Source organism: Trachypithecus francoisi, unplaced genomic scaffold, assembly GCF_009764315.1.
Source record: "Trachypithecus francoisi isolate TF-2019V2 unplaced genomic scaffold, Tfra_2.0 Contig01585, whole genome shotgun sequence".
Lineage (NCBI taxonomy): Eukaryota > Metazoa > Chordata > Mammalia > Primates > Cercopithecidae > Trachypithecus > Trachypithecus francoisi.
The window spans coordinates 9,353,814-9,376,422 of NW_022681444.1; the positions used below are offsets into that span (position 1 = coordinate 9,353,814).

General features: G+C 55.3%; 2 protein-coding genes across 21 annotated transcripts in view; one reads left to right on the forward strand and one right to left on the reverse strand.

The window, feature by feature from the left end:
• Positions 1-9,666, forward strand: part of POMT1 (protein O-mannosyltransferase 1) — a 24,883-nt gene extending 15,217 nt beyond the window's left edge. For 11 of the 19 annotated variants that reach the window (XM_033194329.1, XM_033194381.1, XM_033194312.1 and 8 more), the window contains 6 exons: positions 959-1,051; positions 1,351-1,471; positions 1,901-1,998; positions 2,583-2,696; positions 4,114-4,240; positions 4,865-6,613. In XM_033194329.1, the coding sequence (XP_033050220.1) occupies positions 959-1,051; positions 1,351-1,471; positions 1,901-1,998; positions 2,583-2,696; positions 4,114-4,240; positions 4,865-5,247 (936 nt within the window). In that variant the 3' untranslated portion in view covers positions 5,248-6,613. Of the gene's footprint in view, positions 1-958; positions 1,052-1,350; positions 1,472-1,900; positions 1,999-2,582; positions 2,697-4,113; positions 4,241-4,864; positions 6,614-9,355 lie in introns of those variants that run through there. The other 8 variants (XM_033194348.1, XM_033194400.1, XM_033194338.1 and 5 more) reach the window with 5 other exon arrangements.
• Positions 6,614-14,222, reverse strand: UCK1 (uridine-cytidine kinase 1). Of its 2 annotated transcripts, none has more exons than XM_033194461.1 (7): positions 14,003-14,222; positions 13,382-13,583; positions 12,375-12,471; positions 12,037-12,179; positions 11,853-11,947; positions 9,061-9,109; positions 6,614-8,025 (listed from the first exon to the last, which is right to left on the reverse strand). In XM_033194461.1, the coding sequence occupies exons 1-7, from the start codon at positions 14,108-14,110 to the stop codon at positions 7,844-7,846; spliced, it is 876 nt and encodes a 291-aa protein (XP_033050352.1). In that variant the 5' UTR covers positions 14,111-14,222; the 3' UTR covers positions 6,614-7,843. The 2 variants fall into 2 exon arrangements, with proteins under 2 accessions (XP_033050352.1, XP_033050363.1); XM_033194472.1 differs by having other exon boundaries at positions 13,382-13,541; positions 14,003-14,218.
• Positions 14,223-22,609: the final 8,387 nt, after the last annotated feature.

Sequence of the window (22,609 nt, forward strand, 5' to 3'; positions counted from 1 at the left end):
CACGGGGCACTCCCTCTAACACGGAGCACTCCCTCACACGGGGCACTCCCTCTAACACGGGACACTCCCTCACACGGGACACTCCCTCTAACACGGGACACTCCCTCTAACACGGGACACTCCCTCACACGGGGCACTCCCTAACATGGGGCACTCCCTAACACGGGGTGCTTCCTAACACGGAGCACTTCGTCACCCAGAGCACATCCTCACACGGAGCACTTCTCACATGGAGCACTCCCTCTTAGAACACTTCTTCACACAGAACACTTCCTCTAACACGGAATACTCCCTCACACAGAGCACTTGCTCACATAGAGCGCTTCCTGACACAGCACTTCATGACATGGAATGTTTGAAACTGCCATTGAGACTAATCATTTTTTCTTTTGGTTCACCCATCCTTTTGCTTGTAACAATAAAATGGGAAAATGACAGCCATGTGACACCATGGGGTCATTGTGAGGCTCCGGTATGTTAGGCTGTGACAAGGCAAAGAGCCTTTCAGATGTTGTCTTTTTTATTACTCGATGCAAGGAAATCTCTAAGCTGTGTCTCCCAGGGACAGTGTCTGGCCTTCATTTGAGCCGTCTGCGAGTCCTGCCAGATAAGGACTGAGATTTGCTCACTTTTTGGACAGGGCTCTGAGCCCTCTCCATGAATAGGCTTTGCAGAGAGGCACGAAGAACATCAGGCTTTGTATCTTCTGTGAGGAGGCATCTTGTACAGCCTTGGCGAGGAGGAAGGCGCGCTTCCCCAGCGACCCTCGGAGCAGCCCAGCGTGCTGTGGCATTGGGAAGGAAGACCAGCACCAGCCCCTTGTAGCTCCCCTCACTTTGGGGACTTGTCCCTTTATCTCAGGCTCAAGTCAGTATCATTGTTTGGTGACAGGTCTTCATTTTTACATTGAAGGACATTTGAAAAGGAATGAAATAATCCTTGAGATCTCTTTTTGCAGGAAATTGTGAACAGAGGATCCGACACAGACGTCTGGAAGACCATCCTTTCAGAGGTCCGCTTTGTGCACGTGAACACTTCTGCGGTCTTAAAGGTAAGGATACTGTTATTGGCTTGGCCTGTCCTGAGCTGCGGGCTCCAGTCTGTTCCCCGAGCCCCTCAGGCTCCACCGCCTCTCTGCAGGCAGAACGCTTGATTCGAGTCATCGTGGCTTCCCTTTACACTGAGGGAGGGCGGCTTTTGTAACTTCTCAGGATGGAATCCTAAGGTGAAGCTCCCACAAGGGGCACCTGCTGACAGCGTGACCCTGGCAGGGGTTCCCCTTCCAACCCGAGTGGATATGGGAGCCACGGCCTTCCCATCACACCCTTTTTTCTCCCGCGGTGTCACCAGCTGAGCGGGGCTCACCTCCCTGACTGGGGGTATCGGCAGCTGGAGATCGTTGGGGAGAAGCTGTCCCGGGGCTATCACGAGAGCACGGTGTGGAACGTGGAGGAGCACCGATACGGCGCGAGTGAGTCCGCAGCGTGGCTTCCGCCACTGGGAATGCACTTTGAGCTGCTCAATATTTTCGTAACATCCCAAACAGTTCTCGTTTCGGTGGAAGGGAACAGAGCACATTCTCCATGCTTGGTGGCAGGTCATCTCCCTCCCTGCACCCAGCTGCTGTGGTAACAACTCAAGACGCTTCTTCCGAGGTGTCGCTGGAAGGCAGCCAGTTTATCCCTGTGCAAGTGGAGCCTTCTCGGTCGAAATCGCTTCATTTGACGGGGTAGTCTTGAATGTGGCGGGGAAAGCTAAGTAGAATGATGCGGTTCGATGAGGGGTCTTTGTGGCTTGTTGGAAAGGCAGGAAGCCGGCTTTTTGCTGCGCTGACAGCTTCTGCTCTGAGCTCTTGACCTTGTGCTACTTCTCTCTGTTATGCCCTTGTCTATTCTGCCAGGCCAGGAGCAGAGGGAGCGGGAACGGGAGCTGCACTCACCTGCGCAGGTGGATGTCAGCAGGAACCTCAGCTTCATGGCGAGATTCTTGGAGCTGCAGGTGAGGAGCGGCCAGGGGAAGCCAGCCTAGCTCACTGAGAACTGACTCCTCAGCTGGGAGGCCTGGGGGCTACGCAGGTCTCAAACCAGGTCAGGCTTTGATGCTGGAACCACAGGCTCACCACAGAATGAGTGTCTCCTCTCTCCAGTGTAAGGGACGGTGTGTGATACCCCTGGCCCACACCTTGTGGTCAGGAATAATATAGGGACCCAGGAGGTTCTGCAACATCACCAGGGTGTCTTAAGGCCCCAGGCAGCAAAATGGGCCACACTCAACAGAGCCCAAGAGAAGTCACAATCAGAAATTCAGGGTCACAAATCCGAACGTGACCTTAGAGAGCATTCGGCCCGGTCACTTAGTCTACAGAGGAGGTGACCGGAGCACATAGGGTGGGGCGACGCTCCCAAGGCCACAGCCAGGGCTAGAATCCAGGTTCTGATCATGCTGCCTCTGACGCGTGATCTGAATGAACTTGAGGTGGGACAGTCTGTGTGCAAGGGGCAGCGGTGTACTCCTTTGACCAAATCCACGCACAACGGGAGGCATCCCCATCCTCACTCTCAGAGGCCTCTGCTTTGTTCCAGTGGAGGATGCTGGCGCTGAGAAGCGATGACTCGGAACACAAGTACAGCTCCAGCCCGCTGGAGTGGGTCACCCTGGACACCAATATCGCCTACTGGCTGCATCCCAGGACCAGCGTAAGTGAGCAGTGCTAACAGCTGACAGTTATGGATTCATCCTGTTTCTTGAGAATTCCTTCTGGCATTAAGAGCGGCCACTGTTCCCTAGAAAGTGCTGGGTTTCTCCAAAGCTTTTCCTGACAAAGGCCTGTGACTTTTCTGTAAACGCTTTGGCAGCCTGGAGCCAGGAGTAGAGGCGTGGCATATGTGCCTGCTGAAGGAAACGCGGCTTGATTGCTTTTGTGGAGACAGGCTGTTCCCCTTTTCCTGGCGGAAGTGGTTTTAAGATGTTCCCGGGCGCGGTGGCTCACGCCTGTAATCTCAGCACTTTGGGAGGCCGAGGCGGGCGGATCACAAGGTCAGGAGATCGAGACCACGGTGAAACCCCGTCTCTACTAAAAATACAAAAAATTAGCCGGGTGAGGTGGCGGGCGCCTGTAGTCCCAGCTACTCGGGAGGCTGAGGCAGGAGAATGGCATGAACCGGGAAGGCAGAGCTTGCAGTGAGCTGAGATCACACCACTGCACTCCAGCCTGGGTGACAGAGCGAGACTCCGTCTCAAAAAAAAAAAAAAAAAGAGATGTTCCCATTCGATTTTCTGGGTGGCACCTGGCGGTGGAGCTTACCGGCGCTTCGTTGATGTGCATGCCGTCTCTCTCCACCCAGCAGAGGGAAAGCATTTGTAGGCTGGGCACAGTGCCCCATATTCACTGGATGGGCAGACACTGGCAATGCCCACCTTTTTCCTCCTCTCTCAGAGGTGGGTAGGTCGACTCAGCACGTGCACCGAAGGCAGAGGCGCAAGCCCAGAGGCCGCCCCACCCCGAGCTCCGAGCACACTTTGCATTCTCCTCTGCAGACAGTGCTGCTGTTACGAAGCGGAGGCATCTGCTCCGGGTCTTCAGTTTCCAATTACAAAACTGAGAGCATCAGTGCTTTTTTTTTTTTTGTGATGGAGTCTTGCTCTGTTGCCCAGACTGGAGTGCAGTGGTGTGATCTTGGCTCACTGCAACCTTCACCTCCCACGTTCAAGCAATTCTGCAATTCTCCTACCTCACCCTCCAAGTAGCTGGGATTACAGGTGCCCACCACAATGCCCAGCTAATTTTTGTATTTTTAGTAGAGACAGGAGTTCACCATGTTGGGCAGGCTGGTCTCGAACTCCTGACCTCAGGTGATCTGTCCACCTCAGCCTCCCAAAGTGCTGGGATTACAGGCGTGCGCCACCGTGCCCGGCTGGCACCAGTGCTTTTAATGAAAGGTCTGAGTAGGCGCAGACCTGTCCACAGTAGTGGTAAGGCCTAGTGACTCCAGGCTGTGCCTGGCATTTTTTCACTCTGCTGAAGTAGCACATGCATCTGAATTCCTTTCCTGTGTTCTCTTCCCTCCCTGAGCAGAGGGCAGGGGGCTAACAGCATCTTCCATGTTCCTTTAGGCTCAGATCCACCTACTTGGAAACATAGTGATCTGGATTTCGGGCAGCCTTGCCCTGGCCATCTACGTCCTGCTGTCCTCATGGTACCTGCTCCGACGGCGAAGAAATGTCCATGACCTCCCTGAGGGTTAGTACATCTCCCACGTGGCTTTTTTCCTTTTAATATAGAGATGGCGTCTTGCTGTGTTGTCCAGGTTGGTCTTGAACTCCTGGGCTCAAGCCGTCCTCCTGCCTCGGCCTCCCACAGTGCTGGGATTACAGGTGTGCGCCACTGTGCCCGGCCCACAGCTCATTTTTATGTCTGTTCCTCCTCTTCCTGCTGAGCGTCCACCACCTCAGGTGACAAACCAACTTCATAGGAACCTACCCCTTAAGGCAGCCTCTTTGTTTCTGTATTGCAGGATCTTAAATTATGTTTGTCTCTCGAGAGACAAAATGTTAAGTTCCCATGTTGCGTTACAGGCACCTCCATTTGAGTGCAGCGTATTGGCCAAGAGTTGCCTCCTTGGTCCCATGTTGCCCATATGCGCTGGAAATGGCTGGATAACACGGGCAGCCAGGCCGGGCGCAGTGGCTCACACTTGTAATCCCAGCACTTTGGGAGGCCAAAGTGAAGGAACCACTTGAGGCCTGGAGTTCAAAACCAGCTTCGGCAACATAGTAAGACCCCTGTCTCTAAAAAGGCGAGCGAGAGAGAAAATCCGGCCTGTGGGAGCAGCAGAGCCGGTATAGCTCAAACCCTTTCCTCTAGATGCCTGGCTGCGCTGGGTGTTGGCTGGGGCGCTGTGTGCTGGTGGCTGGGCAGTGAACTACCTCCCGTTCTTCCTGATGGAGAAGACACTCTTCCTCTACCACTACCTGCCCGCACTCACCTTCCAGATCCTTCTGCTCCCTGTCGTCCTGCAGCACATCAGCGACCACCTGTGCAGGTACGGGGGCCGCAGAGACAGTGGCTGGACCAGGCAGCAGCCCTCTGCTGGACAGCCCACGTGCAGCAAACACATGGGGTGCAGCGAACCTCACCCATTTCACGTTACACTGACATCCTCCTGGCCTCTCCGGGGAATGGGTGAGGTTCAGAAGAGATGCCCAGATGAGGCACTGCAGGAACCCAGAGGGAGAAGTCACGGCTGACAGAGATGAAAGCGGAGTGGGTAGTAAGATGGGGAAGGGATGAAGAGATGTGGGTGGCCTGGAGGATTCGGGAGCAGGGAGCAAGGCCTAGGAGCCTCAGGGTGTCAGGAACAGCAGCTGGTTACGGCTGGGTTGTGTGGTGTGGTGGAGAGAACCCAAGAAAGCTTCTAAACCGGAGGGTGTTTGGAGGTTGGAGGGCAAGGGCCTCCTGGTCTCAGGAAGCCACACAAGGGAGGACTGTGGGTTTGGGACCAGTCCTCTGGCATCTGTGTGGAGGTGGCCCAGCTACTGTGGAGGCCTGAGTCGTCAGGGGGTTCCTTTTCTGTGCATCCAAGCGGGAGACGGTCACGGGTGGCAGGAGACAAGACACAGAAACCTGAAGGCAGAACCCCAGGCCTCGGGGGGCGACCGTGGGGACAGCAGATGCCAAGAGGCTGCTGGGCAGGGAAGCCACAGTGGCCAGCCATCCTCCCCTACGTTGGTCTGACCTCTGCAGGTCCCAGCTCCAGAGGAGCGTCTTCAGTGCCCTGGTGGTGGCCTGGTACTCCTCCGCATGCCACGTGTCCAACACACTGCGCCCACTCACCTACGGGGACAAGTCACTCTCGCCACATGAACTCAAGGCCCTTCGCTGGAAAGAGAGCTGGGACATCTTGATCCGAAAACACTAGAACAAGAGCATGGCAAAGAACACCCAAGCTGGGGTCGGGACAAGGTCGAAGGTCTTGGTCAGTGTACTTAACGAGCAGGGTGGGCCCTGTGCTGGGAGGACACAGGCCGGGCTCTGCAGGGCCTCTACTGGAACGCGTGGGGGTCTCATTCTTGAAAAGCCCTCTGATGAGCACCTCCTTTTGTGCAAAGTTCATTTTTTCTCAACAATGAAGATGTTCCCTCCGTGTCTTCAACCCTGAGCTAAGACACGGAGTATTTCAGCGGCCAGTGTAGGAGTCATCGATGAAGAAAAGCCGAGAACCCAAGGCCAGCAGTGGAGCAAGTGGCCTCAGCAGACCAGGGCCTGGTCCTTGCTAACCTCTGCAGAGTGGAGTTTGATCTGGCAGACCTGATCCTCCTTCATGAACACCCATCAAACTGAGCAAGTCCCAGCCCTGCCCTGAGTGGGCCCGGCAGGCGTCCCGGGACAGGCGTCCAGGAGGGCCGCCTGAACAATGAGCCGGGGCTGGGGCTTGCGAGTCATTCTCTGTGACAGCATCAAGACTGGCCCTCCGCACCATGCTGTGTGGAAACCCTCCTGAGACTGCTGAGACGGGGCTGAGTGAAAGCTTCGTCAGTGGTCAAGGTGTGTGTCATCCATACAGCTCCTTGCCTTTGTCTTTTTAAATATAATTTAAAAAGGGACAAACTGGCATTTGTAGTTGGTGTTATTTATTGATTCTCCCTCCAAAGGGGCCTAAGCTCGACCAAACCATTACCGTTGTCAGAACCCAGCCACAGAGCTCAGCTCCCTTCACCCACGCCATGTCTGCGTCACTACCGTGGGTGAGCCTGGACGGGCGGGGGCTGGGGCTGCCCGTGGCAGCAGCAAGTTAGACTTCCCAGAGACAGCCCCATGCGAGAGGATCAACCCAGGCAACCCAGACACGGGTGTTCACACGTGAGGCCGCGAGCTCCATGCAGCACAGAGGCGGCACACTGACTTCAGGCGGCCATGTCTGCTAGGACCTGGGTGATCTAGTGCGTGCCACAGCCAGAGGCACCATTCCCTGCACGTGGCCACCAGCCACCCCGGCGTGGGACAGCCTGTCCAGACAGCACCTTGGGGACTCCCGTGAAGGTCAGCAAGGGCCCGACCCCAGGCAGGACTGTGCATGGACACTGTTCTTCAGCCGGGACAGAACTGGCTTCCGCTGCCTTCTGCCCTGCCGCATGGGCTCCTGGCCTGGCCCCACATGAGCCTGGGTGTGATGCTGGGCGCTCCCGGGTGCCACCTTGCTTCTCTGCCTTTAAGGCACAAGCAAGGAGGGAAAACATCCCTCGGCGGCTCCCCACACCCGTGCAGGCCACGCTGGACTGTGGACCGCCGGGTCATGAAATGAGGTCTGTAGGCCACAAGCAGCCTTGTGTTATGCGACAGAACAAAACAGAAAACATGAGGACATGTAACATGTAAAAAAGGAAAGTACTTGTTCACAAAACTTCTGAGTTACGTGTGTGAGTGTGTAAGAACCAGATCAGACTGGAGAAAAACTCTGCCCCTGTGGGTTCACTGTCAACAAAACACCAGCCAGCCAGTGTCCAGGCTGTCTCCTCACTTTCCCCAATAATATGTGCCTCAATCCTCACAGAAGCCTCCTAGGCTTCCCGCACACTCTGGCATTTCTCAGTGACCTAGAGAGATCTTTAAACTGCAGTGAGCCTGAGGAAGTGGCTGAAAACCTCAGGAACGCCTGTCAGTGTCCCAGCAAGTTGAGTCTGAGTGACACATCTGAGTTTCCACTCCTGAGTGAGGAAGGCCTCAACTGCTAACACCCCCCTGGGGTGTGCCAAAAGGAAGCAGTGGGTGTGGGTGGGCGTCCCCAGGCTCAGTCCCTGAACACACATGCCGGGCGGGAGACCTACCCGGAGGCTTGGCAGCCCCTCAGTGGGGTCTGCTGCTGGACTCCAAGTGTGACCGTTTGCCAGAGGTCAGCATCCCAGGGTGGTCCCCTGGCTCGGAAAAGGTCCTCTTGTAGCTCCGCCCATTGGACCCTCCTCGGTGCCATTTGCAGATGTCACCATTCAGAATGTCCTGGATGTGCTGCACGATCAGGTTGATGGCAACTGCGCCAAGAGACAGACAAGCAGCAGGTTAGCCACGTCCATCCCCCATGGAGACTGCCCCTCCCTGCAGCACTCAGCCAGGAGTGGGCGCCCAACCTCTGCCCTGAGGCACAGGCCTGCGGGAGCTGGGCATCGGGTCAAATCTCAGCAGACAGAAACACACATCAGGACACAGCAAAATAAGACTTCTTAGCTTGGCCTTTCAAGAATTTATGTTAGAGTTGCTTAAAATACTTTCTGCTAACAGGTTTGAATATATATATATGTATGTTTTAAGAAACAGGGTCTTACTTTACTGCCCAGGCTGGAGTGCAGGGGCCCAATCACAGCTCACTGCAGCCTCAACCTGCCAGGCTTAAGCAGTCCTCCCACCTCAGCCTCCCGGGTAGCTGGGACCAGAGGCGCATGCCACCATGCCCAAGTAATTTTCTTATTTTTTGTAGAAATTGAGGTCTTGCCATGTTCCCCAGGCTGTTGAACTCCCGGGCTCAAGTGATCTCCCTGCCTTGGCCTCCCAAAGTGCTGGGATTACTGGGGTGAGCCACCACGCCCAGCTACATACATTTTATTTATTTATTTATTTATTTATTTTTGAGACGGAGTCTTGCTCTGTCGCCCAGGCTAGAGTGCAGTGGCACCATCTCGGCTCACCGCAAGCTCCGCCTCCCGGGTTCACGCCATTCTCCTGCCTCAGCCTCCTGAGTAGCTGGGACTACAGGCGCCCGCCACCACGCCCAGTTAATATTTTTGTCTTTTTTAGTAGAGACTGGGTTTCACCGTGTTAGCCAGGATGGTCTCAATCTCCTGACCTCGTGATCCACCCGCCTCGGCCTCCCAAAGTGCTGGGATTACAAGCATGAGCCACCGCACCCGGCCTACATACATTTTTAAGCATATTTTAACCCTGTGCCGCAGATCAACAGTGGCAGGCCTCCAGCACACAGGGGAGTGCTCAGTAACTGCACGCTGGTGGAACTGTCCCTGCCTCAAGCTCTGGGAGGGGCGGAGGGACAGCCCAGCAGGCCAGCTTCTTACCCATATTGTCCACTCCCCGCGGGATGATCACGTCAGCATACTTCTTTGTCTGTAAGGCACAAGGGGGGTTTCCATGAGGACTTTTCCTTCCAAGGTGATTTTAAGATGCTTAGAAACAGATGGGACAGCAGGAAGGGTGGCCCTGGGGTGCTCAGAGGTGCTGGTGTCATCAGCAAATGGGGGACAGGGACTCAGTCCTCAGGTGTGAGATGCCATGATCCAAGAAGTGAGGCAGAAAGTGCAGCTGAGGCAGCCAAAAGGAAGTGCCTCTTTCAGTGTTCCCATTCCATTACAGGAGACAGCTGGCTATGCTAACGACTGGATTCACTGGGCCAAGCTACGTGTGGCACGTCTACAAAGTGTGACATTGTTCCTCTGGAATTATGAAGCTTCTGCAATACCCTGGCACAGCAACAGGACAGATGCCACCACACATTATTGCTGTAGGCAGACACCGATGGTACCTTACTCCCTCATCCATCCACTCATTGGTTCAATGCTGACTGATTCTCATCCCCTGTCAGATGCTCTGCTGCTGAGGAAGGACAAGAACAGAGATATACCAGGAAATGCAGGGCTGCTGGGGAGGGCCTGCAGCCAGATGGTGGGGGCAGTACAGGGGGCTTTAGGGGAGGGGGAAGCTGCCTGGAGAACATGCCTGAATCAGACAAAGCTGAGGGAAGAGGGAGGGCAGGGTCTGGGCCGAAGGACAGAACTTGGAACGGTGGGTGCTGCTGGCATGTGGATTTGGGTCAAGGAGGCGGCAGAAGAGACAAGCTACAGGAGGCAGACAGGGACCGAGTCCTGGGGACAGCTGTGTCTGCAGCCAGTGGGACCCCATCTCATGAAAGCATGAGCGCAAGGGCGAGGGCTGCTTTCCATTCTGGTCTGATCGTCTGACGGGCTGGAGGAGTCCCGGAGAGCTGACATGGGTCTTAACTGCCAGCAGGGATGGGCCTGAATGCAGTGGGGAGATACCTACACGGTCCAGGCAGAGGACCGCACAAGCCACTCAACATGAAGGTGAAGGAAAAGGAAGCTCAAGAACGGCTCTGGGTGGGGCTGAGGCCGGGCGCGGTGGCTCACACTGGTGATCCCAGTACTTTGGGAGGCTGAGGTGGGTGGATTGCTTGAAGCCAGGAGTCTGAGACCAGCCCAGCCAACCTGGCAAAACCCTGTCTCTGCAAATAAAATAAAAGGAAAAATTAGCCAGGCGTGGTGGTGTGTGCCTGTAGTCTCCAGCTACTCAGGAGCCTGAGGTGGGAGGATCACTTGAGTATGGAAGGTGGAGGCTACAGTGAAGCAAGATCTTACCACAGCACTTGGGCCTGGGCGGCAGAGTGAGATCCTGTCTCAAAAAACAAGCAAACAAACAAACGAACGAAAAACCAAAAACATCTCTGGGGCTTGGGCCCAGGACATAGCAGGTGACAGCACTTCCTCTATTCAGGTCGCTGGGTCAGATTTGATATCCAGAGTTTTACTGCAAATCACCTACTTTCGATCCCAGGAGATGGAGACCAGCCTGGGCAACACAGGGAGACCCCATCTCTACAAAAAATTTAAAAATTAACCGAGCATGGTGGCGCATGCCTGTGGTCCCAGCTACTCGGGTTGCTGAGGTGGAAGGATTGCTTGAGCGTAGGTCAAGGCTGCAGTGAGCTGTGATTGTACCACTGTACTCCAGCCTGGGGCAACAGAGCGAGACTCTGCCTCATTAAAAATAAAAAAAATAAAAAAAATAAAAAAACGGCCAGGCACAGTGGCTCAATACCAGGATTTTGGGAGGCTGAGGCAGGTGGGTCACTTGAGGCCAGGAGTTCGAGACCAGCCTGGGCAACATGGCAAAACCCCATCTCTTCTAAAAATACAAAAATTAGCTGGGTGTGGTAGCATATGCCTATAATCCCAGCTACTCGGGAGGGTGAAGCAGGAGAACTGCTTGAACCTGGGAGGTGGAGGTTGCAGTGAGCCGAGATCACGCCATTGCACTCCAGCCTGGACGACAAAAGGGACGCTATCTCAAAAAAAAAAAACAAAAAACAAAAAAAAAAAGCAGCAGATAGAACTTATTTGACCTACGTATCAAAGGCAGGAATCTTTGTTCCAGTTCCTTTGTGCTGTATTTTTACCTTTTAAAGAGAACAGGCAAAATGTTCTCTTTAAAACACTCCAATTTGAGTAGAGCCACAAGTCCCATCAAGCCCAAAACACAAGATGGAGAAATGGAGGAAAGACAGGTGGGTGCGCAGCGGGGAGTTCCTGCTCTCTGCGAGCCAGCTGGGATCTATCCACAGTGCTTGCTCTGAGATTTCAGAGCACTGGCCCCAAGCAGCCCGAGGACACAGGCCCTGGAGGAGCAGCTATGACACACCCTCTGAGGGCCAGATCCCGGTCTTGGCAGTCAACAGTCTAACGTGCTTTGAGGGGATAAGCACACAGGACTTGTCAGATGATGATAAGTGCCCTGGAAAAAGGAAGCAAGCAGAGAGGCTGGCGCTAGGTGCAGAGGGTTTTCGGTGTTGAACGGGGACGCTGGGCAAGGACCTGAGGCGGGGGGAAGCGGCTAGTGTGGATGTGGGGGAGATATGGGGCTTTTTTAGGCAGAGGGAGGGGCAGGCACAGAGAATGTTTTTAGAACTGAGAACTACTCCCAGGGTATGTGGCCGTAATGAGCCAAATTCTTCTCCTTCTTTCAATCAGATCACTGTCACTCAGCCCTCTCACAGTACTGGGTCCCACGTGTCCTTGTGAAAGGGAAAAATGGACTCTTAAGCAGCAAGCGCAGGTACCGGCAGGCAGAACTCCTCGAAGGCCGGCTTCACGAAGGTGGTGTACTGCGTCAGAATCTGCTCCAGGTCCCTCCCCCGGCGCACGTCCCGGAGAACTGCAGCAGCAAGAGGCAGGCATGCATCAGACCTCAGGGCTAGCAGCCAGCCTTGGCCAGGCAGGCAGGGAGGCCCACGGCCGCCTTACCTCTTCGAGACAGCCTGACGTCGGAGTCGGTGTCCACGAAGAGGCGCAGGTGAAACATGTCGCGGATCTCCTGGCTGTAGAACACCAAGATGCCCTCAAACAGAACCACGTCTGCAGGGTAGACCACCGTGGTCTCTGGTAACCTGAGAGGGGCACGGGGAAAGGGGCTCTGCTGCAGACACACAGTCAGCTTCCACTCCAGAGACACTGACTGTGGGAGGGGGTGGAAGACCCACGGAAACCAACTGGGGGAGGCCTGCCACCAGGCAGGCCTGTGTGAGCCCCAGAGGGGACGTCCTAGCCGGCCCCTCTCCTTGGCCCTCCCAAGAACCACCTACCTTGAGTGCGTCACAAAATCATAGGTCGGCACCTCCACGGTTTTGCCCTCCACAATGTTCTTCAGAGTCCTGTGCATCAAATCATTATCAAAGGCATCTGCAGGGATGGAGACAAAGGCAAGACAGGCTGGATGCCCTCCTGCAGCGGACAGCAGGGAACCCTCTCTGCTCTAGGGTCAGCACAGCTGGGTGCTGGGGACACTGAGGACCCGAACACAGGTAGACTAGGACCTGCCCTACAGTTTAGGTTTGGTAGCAACAGCGTCCTCTGCAGCCCTGCAGACCACAGGATGACCCTGTCCTGGCTATTCTCAGGCTGTGCCACTGCCCAAGCTCTGTGCCACTGGGATGCGAGAACACAGGAGTTTTCTGATCAGTTTCTCCTGGGAGGTGGGTAGGCTGGGCCTCTGCTTCTCTCTTTTTCTGGGACTAACTGGTTAGAGGCTTTGCAGGCCTTCTTCCCACAAGTCCTTGGGAAAAGGCTGACCATGCCAGCCAGCCAGGGTGGAAGCTTTTAGCAGCAGCAGGTGTCTCCCTGCCGCATCTGTCCCTGTTTACCTAGCCCGGAGCTTCAGGCCACCAGCACTAGTTTACCCACCGCTTCCCACGCTGGCCTCTCTAAGGACTTTGCCCCAAAGCAGAGGAGGGAAATGAAGGGCCACAGTGGGCAGAGGTGTGTGTGGAGGGCCCTGAAGGCCACAACGTGGGAAAGGGAGATGGGAGGATTTCTCTAGGATCACAGCTGTGGCAGGGCAGGGCTCCCCACGGTGCAACCGGTTTCCTCACTGGCTCCAACCACGCTCCTATGGGGACACCCTGGGCCCAGAGAACTCGGCAAAGTTCCCCTGACTTCACGCTGCAGCCAACTCCACTGCAGGCTGTCTGGGGAGCTGGGGGGAACAGCCCAAGTGGGTCTGCATCCATCCAACCCTGGGCCCAAGCACAGCTGGTGAGTGGCCGCCCCGAATGGGGTCTGCCCTCCCCACACCGTTGGGCTCTCGATTTACCTGGGTGGTCGAAATTGTACTGTCCCTTCAAGGCCTTGGCCTTCTGCTCTGCCGTCAGGACCTTGTAGAACCTGTCCTGGCTCAGGATGACCACCTTCCGCTGCCGCTGCTCCACCTCGTTCTGTCCCAGCAGCTCCATGATCTTCTCACACACGGTCGACTGGAGACACAGAAGCGGGATTCCCGCCTGGAAACTCTCCTCCTGTGACAGGCATGGGGCCCCTCCTGGGGGCTTCTGCACCGGGCTGGCTTCTGGAGACACTGACCCACCCGACCCCTGCGAGGGATGCTTGGGAGGCGGGAGGACACCAACAGGTGTGGATGGTTTCAGTGGGAGGACCGCGGGGGCCCAACCGGGTCAGCTCGGACTGGGGGCTCTGAGGGGCCCGGCCGGTGGAGAGGCTATGGGGAAGCCCCGAGGCCCAGAGACCCAACCCCTCGCCCGCCGCCCCAGTCCGCCCTAGTCCATCGCGGCCCGCAGCCCTTTCGCTCCCGCGCCCTGCCCGCGCCTGGGAAGGGGCCCCTCGGCCGGGGCTGGGGTCTCCTCTCTGGACCCCAGCCGGACCGGGCCGCTTGTAGGAACCGGCGAGAGGCGAGACCCCGGCCTGCCCGGCCCCTTACCTTCCCGCTGGCAGTTCCGCCGCTCACCCCGATCAGGAAGGGCCGCTGGTGCGGTCGGTCGGCCTCTGGCGCTGCGCCCTCGCAGTCGTCGCCTCCCGCCGAAGCCATCTCGGCCTCCGCTCCCACGCTTCGGGTCCCCGGCGCGCCCGCCCCTTCCCCAGGCCCGGCGCGCCAGCCCGGCGCAGAGGTCGAAGGCGACTCGGGAGATCACTTCCGGGAGGCATGCGGGGGCACGCCGGGAGTTGTAGTCCACACAGGGGGGACGCGCGTGCCTGAGGGTGCCGGTCCCGGAGCGCGCACACCTGGGCGCCAGCAGCCCCTCGCGCCGAAAGCTGACTGACAGGGTACTGCTGCGTCCCAGCCTCCAGCCGCCTGCAAGGTCTCAGACGAAAGTGGCCAGGAAGGTGCCCGTTCCGCACCCCGAGACTGGGACTGCGCCTCTGCCCGAGTGCTTGCGTCTGCCTCGCGCTGCCTCTGCCCGCGTCCCGGGCCCTCCCCCGGTCGCAGCCGGGCCTTGGCCCCCTCCAGCCCAAGCTCCTCTTGGCCATCGGGGCCTCCGGACTGTCCGGAAGCCTCCCACCCCACCCGCTGCTGGAGCCGTCGGGGCGCCCCGGAACGTGGCGGGGACTGTCACCTGATGACTTTAGGCTCGTGCCTACAGCGCGCCAGGGAGGCAGAGGCCCGTGTGCTTCCACCCCTGCCCCCGTGCCTGGCACAGAGAACGTGACAGGCAAATTCTGATCCATTCAAATTGTGGATTTCCCCAAGACAGAAAGACTGTTTGCAAGTCCAGCTCCTAATGCAGCTGAGCTCTCCCTAAATATTTGATGATGCTGAGATATGATGCCAGTGGGACTAGAGTAACCTGCAGGCATGAAAAATCTTAGTTTCTGTCACTTGGCAGCTATTCATCCATCCCAGGACGGGCTATAGGCAGCTCCCGGTGATCAGTGGGAGGGGACTTGGGCTCCCGGAGCCCTGTGGACATGGACAGCAGGAAGCTCCCTGAAGGGGCACTGAGTAAGCTTGTCTTGCCAGGAAAAGCAGTCCCCTACACAGGGAAAAACCGTGTGTGGTTAGGAGCCAGCTGACCTTGGGCAGAGACATGATCACTCATGTTTTCCACTTCCAGTGTAGGAGAAATACCATAGTAAGACTTCCTGTCCTAAAGCACACGCAGGGCTTGGCGAGGACCCGGCCCAGAAGCAGTGCCTATTCTGTGTTTTCTTAGATTCCGTATTTATCTATTCGGCATCCATTCACCATCTGGCCGGTTCTATTAACTACATTTTCTTATTTTCTGTATCCTTGCTGCTCTGGCATTTGGGCTCAGGGTTAGCCAATTCTTAGAGATAGCAAAGGCCAGGCTGGGTGCGGTGGCTCACACCTGTAATCCCAGCACTTTGGGAGGCCGAGGTGGGCGGGTCACAACATCAGGAGATCCAGACCATCCTGGCTAATACAGTGAAACCCTGTCTCTACTAAATATGCAAAAAATTAGCCGGGCAAGGTGGCAGGCATCTGTAATCCCAGCTACTCGGGAGGCTGAGGGAGGATAATCACTTGAACCCAGGAGGCAGAGTTTGCAGTGAGCTGAGATGGTGCCATTGCACTCCAGCCTGGGCCATAGAGCAAGACTCCATCTCAAAAAAAAAAAAGAGAGATAGCTAAGGCATGGGTCAGAGCATGCCTTTCATATACAAAACAGACAACCCGGGCAGGCGCGGTGGCTCACACTTGTAATCCCAGCACTTCGGGAGGCCGAGGTGGGGAGATCATGAGGTCAGGAGATTGAGACCATCCTGGCTAACATGGTGAAACCCCATCTCTACTAAAAATACAAAAAATTAGCCAGGCATGGTGGCAGGCGCCTGTATTCCCAGCTACTTGGGAGGCTGAGGCAGGAGAATGGCGTGAACGCCGGGGAGGTGGAGCTTGCAGTGAGCCGAGATCATGCCACTGCACTCCAGTCTGGGGGAATAAGCGAGACTCCGTCTCAAAAAACAAACAAACGAACAAACAAGAAAACCAGACAACCCCAAGTCTACAGCCCCAACCACCTCCTTATCTAATTCTCGCCCTGCAAGCCAAGATTCTCCCTGCCCTAAATCACCCAGGGCCAGATATCAGGTGACTAGAGACCACACTGCAGCCCAGAGCCTGCTAGAATTACTTAAACTAGCCACTTTTAAACTCTTTCCCTGCCCTGTCAGGCCTTTCCCATGGAAACCCCAAGAAAGCCTCAGACCTGGGCTCTCCCCTCGCTCCTGCTTCTGCCTCCTGACCAAACCTGGGGTTCCCTACAGGCCCTGCATGGCATGGGTGCCCTTTCTCTCAGGAAATGTGATCAATCTTGCGACGGCTTTGGCCTCTCCTCATGGTCACTCAGCCGTACCTCTGTAAATTAAGCCCCAGGCACAGAACAGTGCCTAGCAAACAGCCATGCTGCTGGCTTACATCTGTCTAGGTGTGTGCCCCAGAGGTGGCCATCTCCCAAGCCAGCTTGGAATTTGTATCAAGGGAGAGTTAGACACGGTTTCTTGCCATTCCTTCCCCTGTGGTCCAGCCACATAGTGAAAGGCAGGGAAACTAGCAGAGTCTGACCAGGGGATGTCCCTGATACCCCTGGCCTCTGTCTCATGTGCCCTCTCTGGTGACTGGTCACAAGGCATGGGCTGCCAGGGCCAGTCAGGCTATTGCGTGGTTCCGCTCCCAAGGCAAAGGGACAATTTAGGGAGGAGTCACTCCCTGGGAGCTGGCCCAGCACCCAGGAAGCCCACAGTCCAGGAAACAAGACCCGAGCCCACATGGCTCAGGCCTTTGGGCCACAGTGGCTCCCCTGTGGGACCATCACAACCACCACCAAGCAGAGGTCCAGCCCCAAACCTCTCGCTGGTCCCCACCTCCCCATATTGTGAAGAAGAGTGACTTTTGTGTGTGTGTGTGTGTGTGGTTTTGTTTGAGACATAATCCTGCTCTGTCACTCAGGCTGGAGTGCAGTGGCACAATCTTGGCTCACCGCAACCTCTGCCTCCCGGGTTCAAGCAATTATCCTGCTTCAGCCTCCCCGAGTAGCTGGGACTACAGGTGCCTGCCACCAGGCCTGACAATTTTTGTATTTTTAGTATACAGACAGGGTTTTGCTATGTTGCCCAGGCTGGTCTCGAACTCCTATTCACCCGCCTCGGCCTCCCAAAGTGCTGGGATTACAGGTGTGAGCTGCTGCGCCAGCTGAAGAGTGTCCTTAAAGAAGCATGAGTCAGCCGGGTGCAGTGGCTCACACCTGTAATCCCAGCACTTTGGGAGGCCAAGGCGGGTGGATCTCTTAAGGTCAGGAGTTCGAGACCAGCCTGGCCAACATGGTGAAACACCTGTCTCTACTAAAAATACAAAAATTAGCTGGATGTGGTGGTGTGTGCCTGTAATCCCAGCTACTCGGTAGGCTGAGGCAGGAGAATTGCTTGAACCCAGGAGGTGGAGGTTGCAGTGAGGCAAGATCACGCCATTGCACTCCAGCCTGGGCAACAGAGCAAAAAGAAAAAAAGAAAAAAAAAAAGCAGCAGCAGCAGCATGAGTGAGGTCAGGTGCAGTGGCTCACGCCTGTAATCCCAACACGTTGGGAAGCCGAGGCCGGTGGATCACGAGGTCAAGAGATGAAGACCATCCTGGCTACCAGGGTGAAACTCCATCTCTACTAAAAATACAAAAAATTAGCCAGATGTGGTGGCACATGCCTGTAGTCCCAATTAACTCGGGAGGCTGAGGCAGGAGAATCACTTGAATCCGGGAGGCACAGGTTGCAGTGAGCCAAGATCATGCCACTGCACTCCAGCCTGGGCAGCAGAGTGAGACTTTGTTTGGAAAAAAAAAAAAAAAAAAAAAAACCGTGAGTAGATGGAAGGAATTCCTGGTGTGTTGGAGGGTTTGTTTGACCTTTGTGGACATGTGCAGAGGCCTGGCCCTGCACAAGACACACTAGGGGTCATGGAGATGGAGACAACAGGACCAAGGAGTCTCCCAGGGCTGCTTCTGCCTCCCAGGCGGCACTCGCCTCCTCAGGCCCACCAAGCCCCAGCCAGGACGCCTGCCTGTCTGCAGGGACCCTCCCATCCCAACCCTGTCACTGACTCTTCCCCACACCAGTTCCCCAGTGAAGCTCCCAGCCATCCCCTGGATGAGCCAGGCCAACTTCTCCATTCCCAGTGGCCCCGGCTTCTCCCCTGGGAAGCCACTAACACAGAGGCAGTACAGCAGATGGTTCTGCAGTCGCCTGCTTGACAGCTGCCGTGAGCCTCAAAGTGCCAAGACGGCAGGGCTGTGGCTGCCCACGTAGCGAAGTCTCTGCTTTGCACAAGAAATGTGGTGTTAGTGGGCACAGTGGCTCATACCTGTGATCCCAGCACTTTGGGAGGCCGGGGCGGAAGAATCACTTGGGCTCAGGAGTTCGAGATCAGCTTGGGAAATATAGCAAGACTCTGTCTCTATAAAAAAAAAAAGTTAAAATTAGGCCGGGCGCAGTGGCTTATGCCTGTAATCCCAACACTTTGGGAGGCTGAAGTGGGCAGATCACCTGAGGTCAGGAGTTCAAGACTAGCCTGACCAGCATGGTGAAACTCCGTCTCTACTAAAAATACAAAAATTGGCTGGGCGCGGTGGCTCATGCCTGTAATCCCAGCACTTTGGGAGGCCAAGGCAGGCGAATCACGAGGTCAGGAGTTCAAGACCAGCCTGGCCAACGTGGTGAAACCCTGTCTCTACTAAAAATACAAAAAATTAGCTGGGCATAGTGGCAGGCGCCTGTAATCCCAGCTACTTGGGAGGCTGAGGCAGAAGAATCGCTTGAACCCGGGAGGCGGAGGTTGCAGTGAGCCGAGATCATGCCACTGCACTCCAGCCTGGGCAAAAACAAATAAATAAATAAATAAGCCAGGCATGTTGGCATGCGCCTGTAATCACAGCTACTCAGGAGGCTGAGGCAGGAGAACTTGAACCCGGGAGGTGGAGATTGCAGTGAGCTGAGATCGCACCACTGCACTCTTTTTTTTTCTGTCTGAAATAATAAAAATAAAAACTAGCTGAGTGTGGTGGCATAGGCCTGTGGTCCCAGCTACTGGGGAGGCTGAGGTGGGAGGATTGCTTGAGCTTGGGGGAACGGAGGTTGCAGTGAGCAGAAATCACGCCACTGCACTCCAGCCTGGGATTGTTGCTGAACTGGGGGTTGGGAGTAGGTGGAGAATTGGGTGGAGTCTTGGAGCCCTGGAGTTTGATTTCCCAGAGCCAGGCAAGGCCATACTCCTAAGAGTGACCACCATCTACTCTGCGGATTCGCTCTCTTACCTGCACTCTGGTGCAGGATGTTGAAAATCGGGGAGGCTGTGCGTCTGGGGGAGTGGGGAGTATATAGGAAATCTCTGCACCTTCTGCTCAATTTTTCTGTGAATCTAAAACTGCTCCCCCTGTCCCCTCAAACACACGCAGTACAGGAAACACCACTCTCCTCGGCTGCCCTCCTCCCTCCTCCTTCAAGCCAGACTAACCCCTGCAAAAATGTCAGCTCATGCCAAGCCCGTCCTGAAGCTTTTATTGAACACTAGCTGGCTCTCAGCACTTAAAGAGTTAAGCAGGTGCCTGCTGTTTTAAGTATTGATTGCCCTTTTCCCTGTAATCATAAAAGTAACTCCTGTTGATTGCAGAAAATGTATACACACAAACACACAACCAAAACTAGAACCACCCCTTACTCCTCACCCAGGGAAAAGCATGGTTTTGAGTTCTGGGGTGTGCTCTTCTGGTCTGACATGGCTGTTCTAGATAACAGAATGGGAGGCTAAACAAGGTTTGGTGGTGTTTGTTTTTTTTTTTTTTTTTTTTTTTGAGACGGAGTCTCGCTCTGTCCCCAGGCTGGAGTACAGTGGCCGGATCTCAGCTCACTGCAAGCTCCGCCTCCCGGTTTACGCCATTCTCCTGCCTCAGCCTCCCGAGTAGCTGGGACTACAGGCGCCCGCCACCTCGCCCGCTAGATTTTTGTAGATTTTTTTAGTAGAGATGGGGTTTCACCATGTTAGCCAGGATGGTCTCGATCTCCTGACCTCGTGATCCGCCCGTCTCGGCCTCCCAAAGTGCTGGGATTACAGGCTTGAGCCACCGCGCCCGGCCTGTTTTTTTTTTTTTTGAGACGGAGTCTCGCTCTGTCGCCCAGGCTGGAGTCCAGTGGCACGATCTCACTGCAAGCTCCGCCTCCCGGGTTCACGCCATTCTCCTGCCTCAGCCTCCCGAGTAGCTGGGACTACAGGCACCCACCACCACACCGAGCTAATTTTTTTGCATTTTTAGTAGAGACAGGGCTTCACCATGTTAGCCAGGATGGTCTCGACCTCCTGACCCCGTGATCTGCCCATCTCGGCCTCCCAAAGGGCTGGGATTACAGGCGTGAGCCACTGTGCCCGGTTTTTTGTTTTTTGTTTTGAGACGGAATCTCACTTTGTCTTCCAGGCTGAAGTACAGTGGCAGTGGTATGATCTCGGCTCACTACAACCTCCACCTCCTGGGTTCAAGTGATTCTCCTGCCTCAGCCTCCTGAATAGCTGGGATTACAGGCACCCACCACCACGCCTGGCTAATATTGTATTTTTAGTAGAGTTGGGGTTTCACCATGTTGCCCAGGCTGATCTCAAACTCCTGACCTCGGCTTCTCAGAGCACTAGGATTAGAGGCGTGAGCCACTGTGCCCAGCGGGTTGCCTATCTTAAATAGCATTAAAGCCTCACAACCACGCTGTGATATGCGTACCATTGTGATCCCATTTTCCTGATGGGTAAATTGAGGAACAGAGAGCTTATATGGCTTGCCCAAGTCTTGCAGCTGCAAGAGACTTCAGTCAAGTTGTCTGAGCCAGCAGGTGTAGGAAGCCAACACACACACTCACACATACACACTCTACACACAGAACTGCATCATCTCCCTGTTCAAAGACAAGATGGGGAAACGTAACAGCCAGGCCCTTGGGATTTAAGAAGGTCCCATAGCCAGCGGTTTGAAGCTGAGTTGCCCATAAAGGGTCCAGGACCAGGTATGTGTCTTAGGGGTGGGAGTCAAAGCCAAAGCATCACACACAGCAGGAGGTTCTGGAACTGGCCCTCTGCAGACAACTGGAGCCCAAGAGGAGCTGCCCTTTTGTGAAATTAGAGAAACCAGTGCCGCGCTCGAACTCTGGGTAGTCATATCTAAGAACGGAGTCATATCTAAGAATGTGGAACCAGGGGCCTGCGCTACACCTGGGCCACCCACATGGGACAGAAACTCCAAGCTAACAAACTGACATAAAAATGGTTCAGACCGGCCGGGCGCAGTGGCTCAAGCCTGTAATCCCAGCACTTTGGGAGGCCGAGACAGGCGGATCACAAGGTCAGGAGATCGAGACCATCCTGGCTAACAGGGTGAAACCCCGTCTCTACTAAAAATACAAAAAACTAGCCGGGCGAGGTGGCGGGCGCCTGTAGTCCCAGCTACTCCGGAGGCTGAGGCAGGAGAATGGCGTAAAACCCGGGAGGCGGAGCTTGCAGTGAGCTGAGATCCGGCCACTGCACTCCAGCCTGGGCGACAGAGTGAGACTCCGTCTCAAAAAAAAAAAAAAAAAATTGTTCAGACCAGGCATGGTGGCGCACACTTGTAATACCAGCACTTTGGGAGGCTGAGGTGGGAGGATTGCTTGAGGCCAAGAGTTCAAGACCAGCCCGGGAAACATAGTGAGACCCTGTCTTTTTTTTTTTTTTTTGAGATGGAGTCTCGCTCTGTCACCCAGGCTGGAGTGCGGTGGCCGGATCTCGGCTCACTGCAAGTTCCGCCTCCCGGGTTTACACCATTCTCCTGCCTCAGCCTCCAGAGTAGCTGGGACTACAGGCGCCCGCCACCTTGTCCGTCTAGTTTTTTTGTATTTTTTAGTAGAGACAGGGTTTCACCATGTTAGCCAGGATGGTCTCGACCTCCTGACCTCGTGATCTGCCCACCTCAACCTCCCAAAGTGCTGGGATTACAGGCTTGAGCCACCGCACCTGGCCTTCTTTTTTTGAGATGGAGTGTCACTGTGTCATCGAGGCTGGAGTGCAGTGGTGTAATCTCAGCTCACTGCAACCTCCGCCTCCCAGTTCAAGCGATTCCCTGCCTCAGCCTCCCAAGCAGCTGGGATTACAGGCGTGCTCTACCATGTCTGGCTAACTTTTGTATTTTTAGTAGAGACAGGGTTTTGCCATGTTGGTCAGGCTAGTCTCAAACTCCTGACCTCAGGTGATCTGCCCACCTCAGCCTCCCAAAGTGCTGGGATTACAGGTGTGAGCCACTGTGCCTGGCCAGTGAGACCCTGCCTTTACAAAAAAGCAAAACAAAACAAAAACAAACAAAACCCCAGCTAGGTGTGGTGCTGGTGGCACATACTTACTAGGGAGGCTGAGGTAGGAGGGTTGCCCAAGCCCAGGAGTTCAAGGCTGCAGTGAGCTGTGATGGCATCACTGCACTCCAACCTGGGTGACACAGACTCTATCTTAAGAAAAGGAAAAAAAAAGGCCTGCCACAACTGGTGCACCCATGGGAACCCCTCACAGAGACAAATGC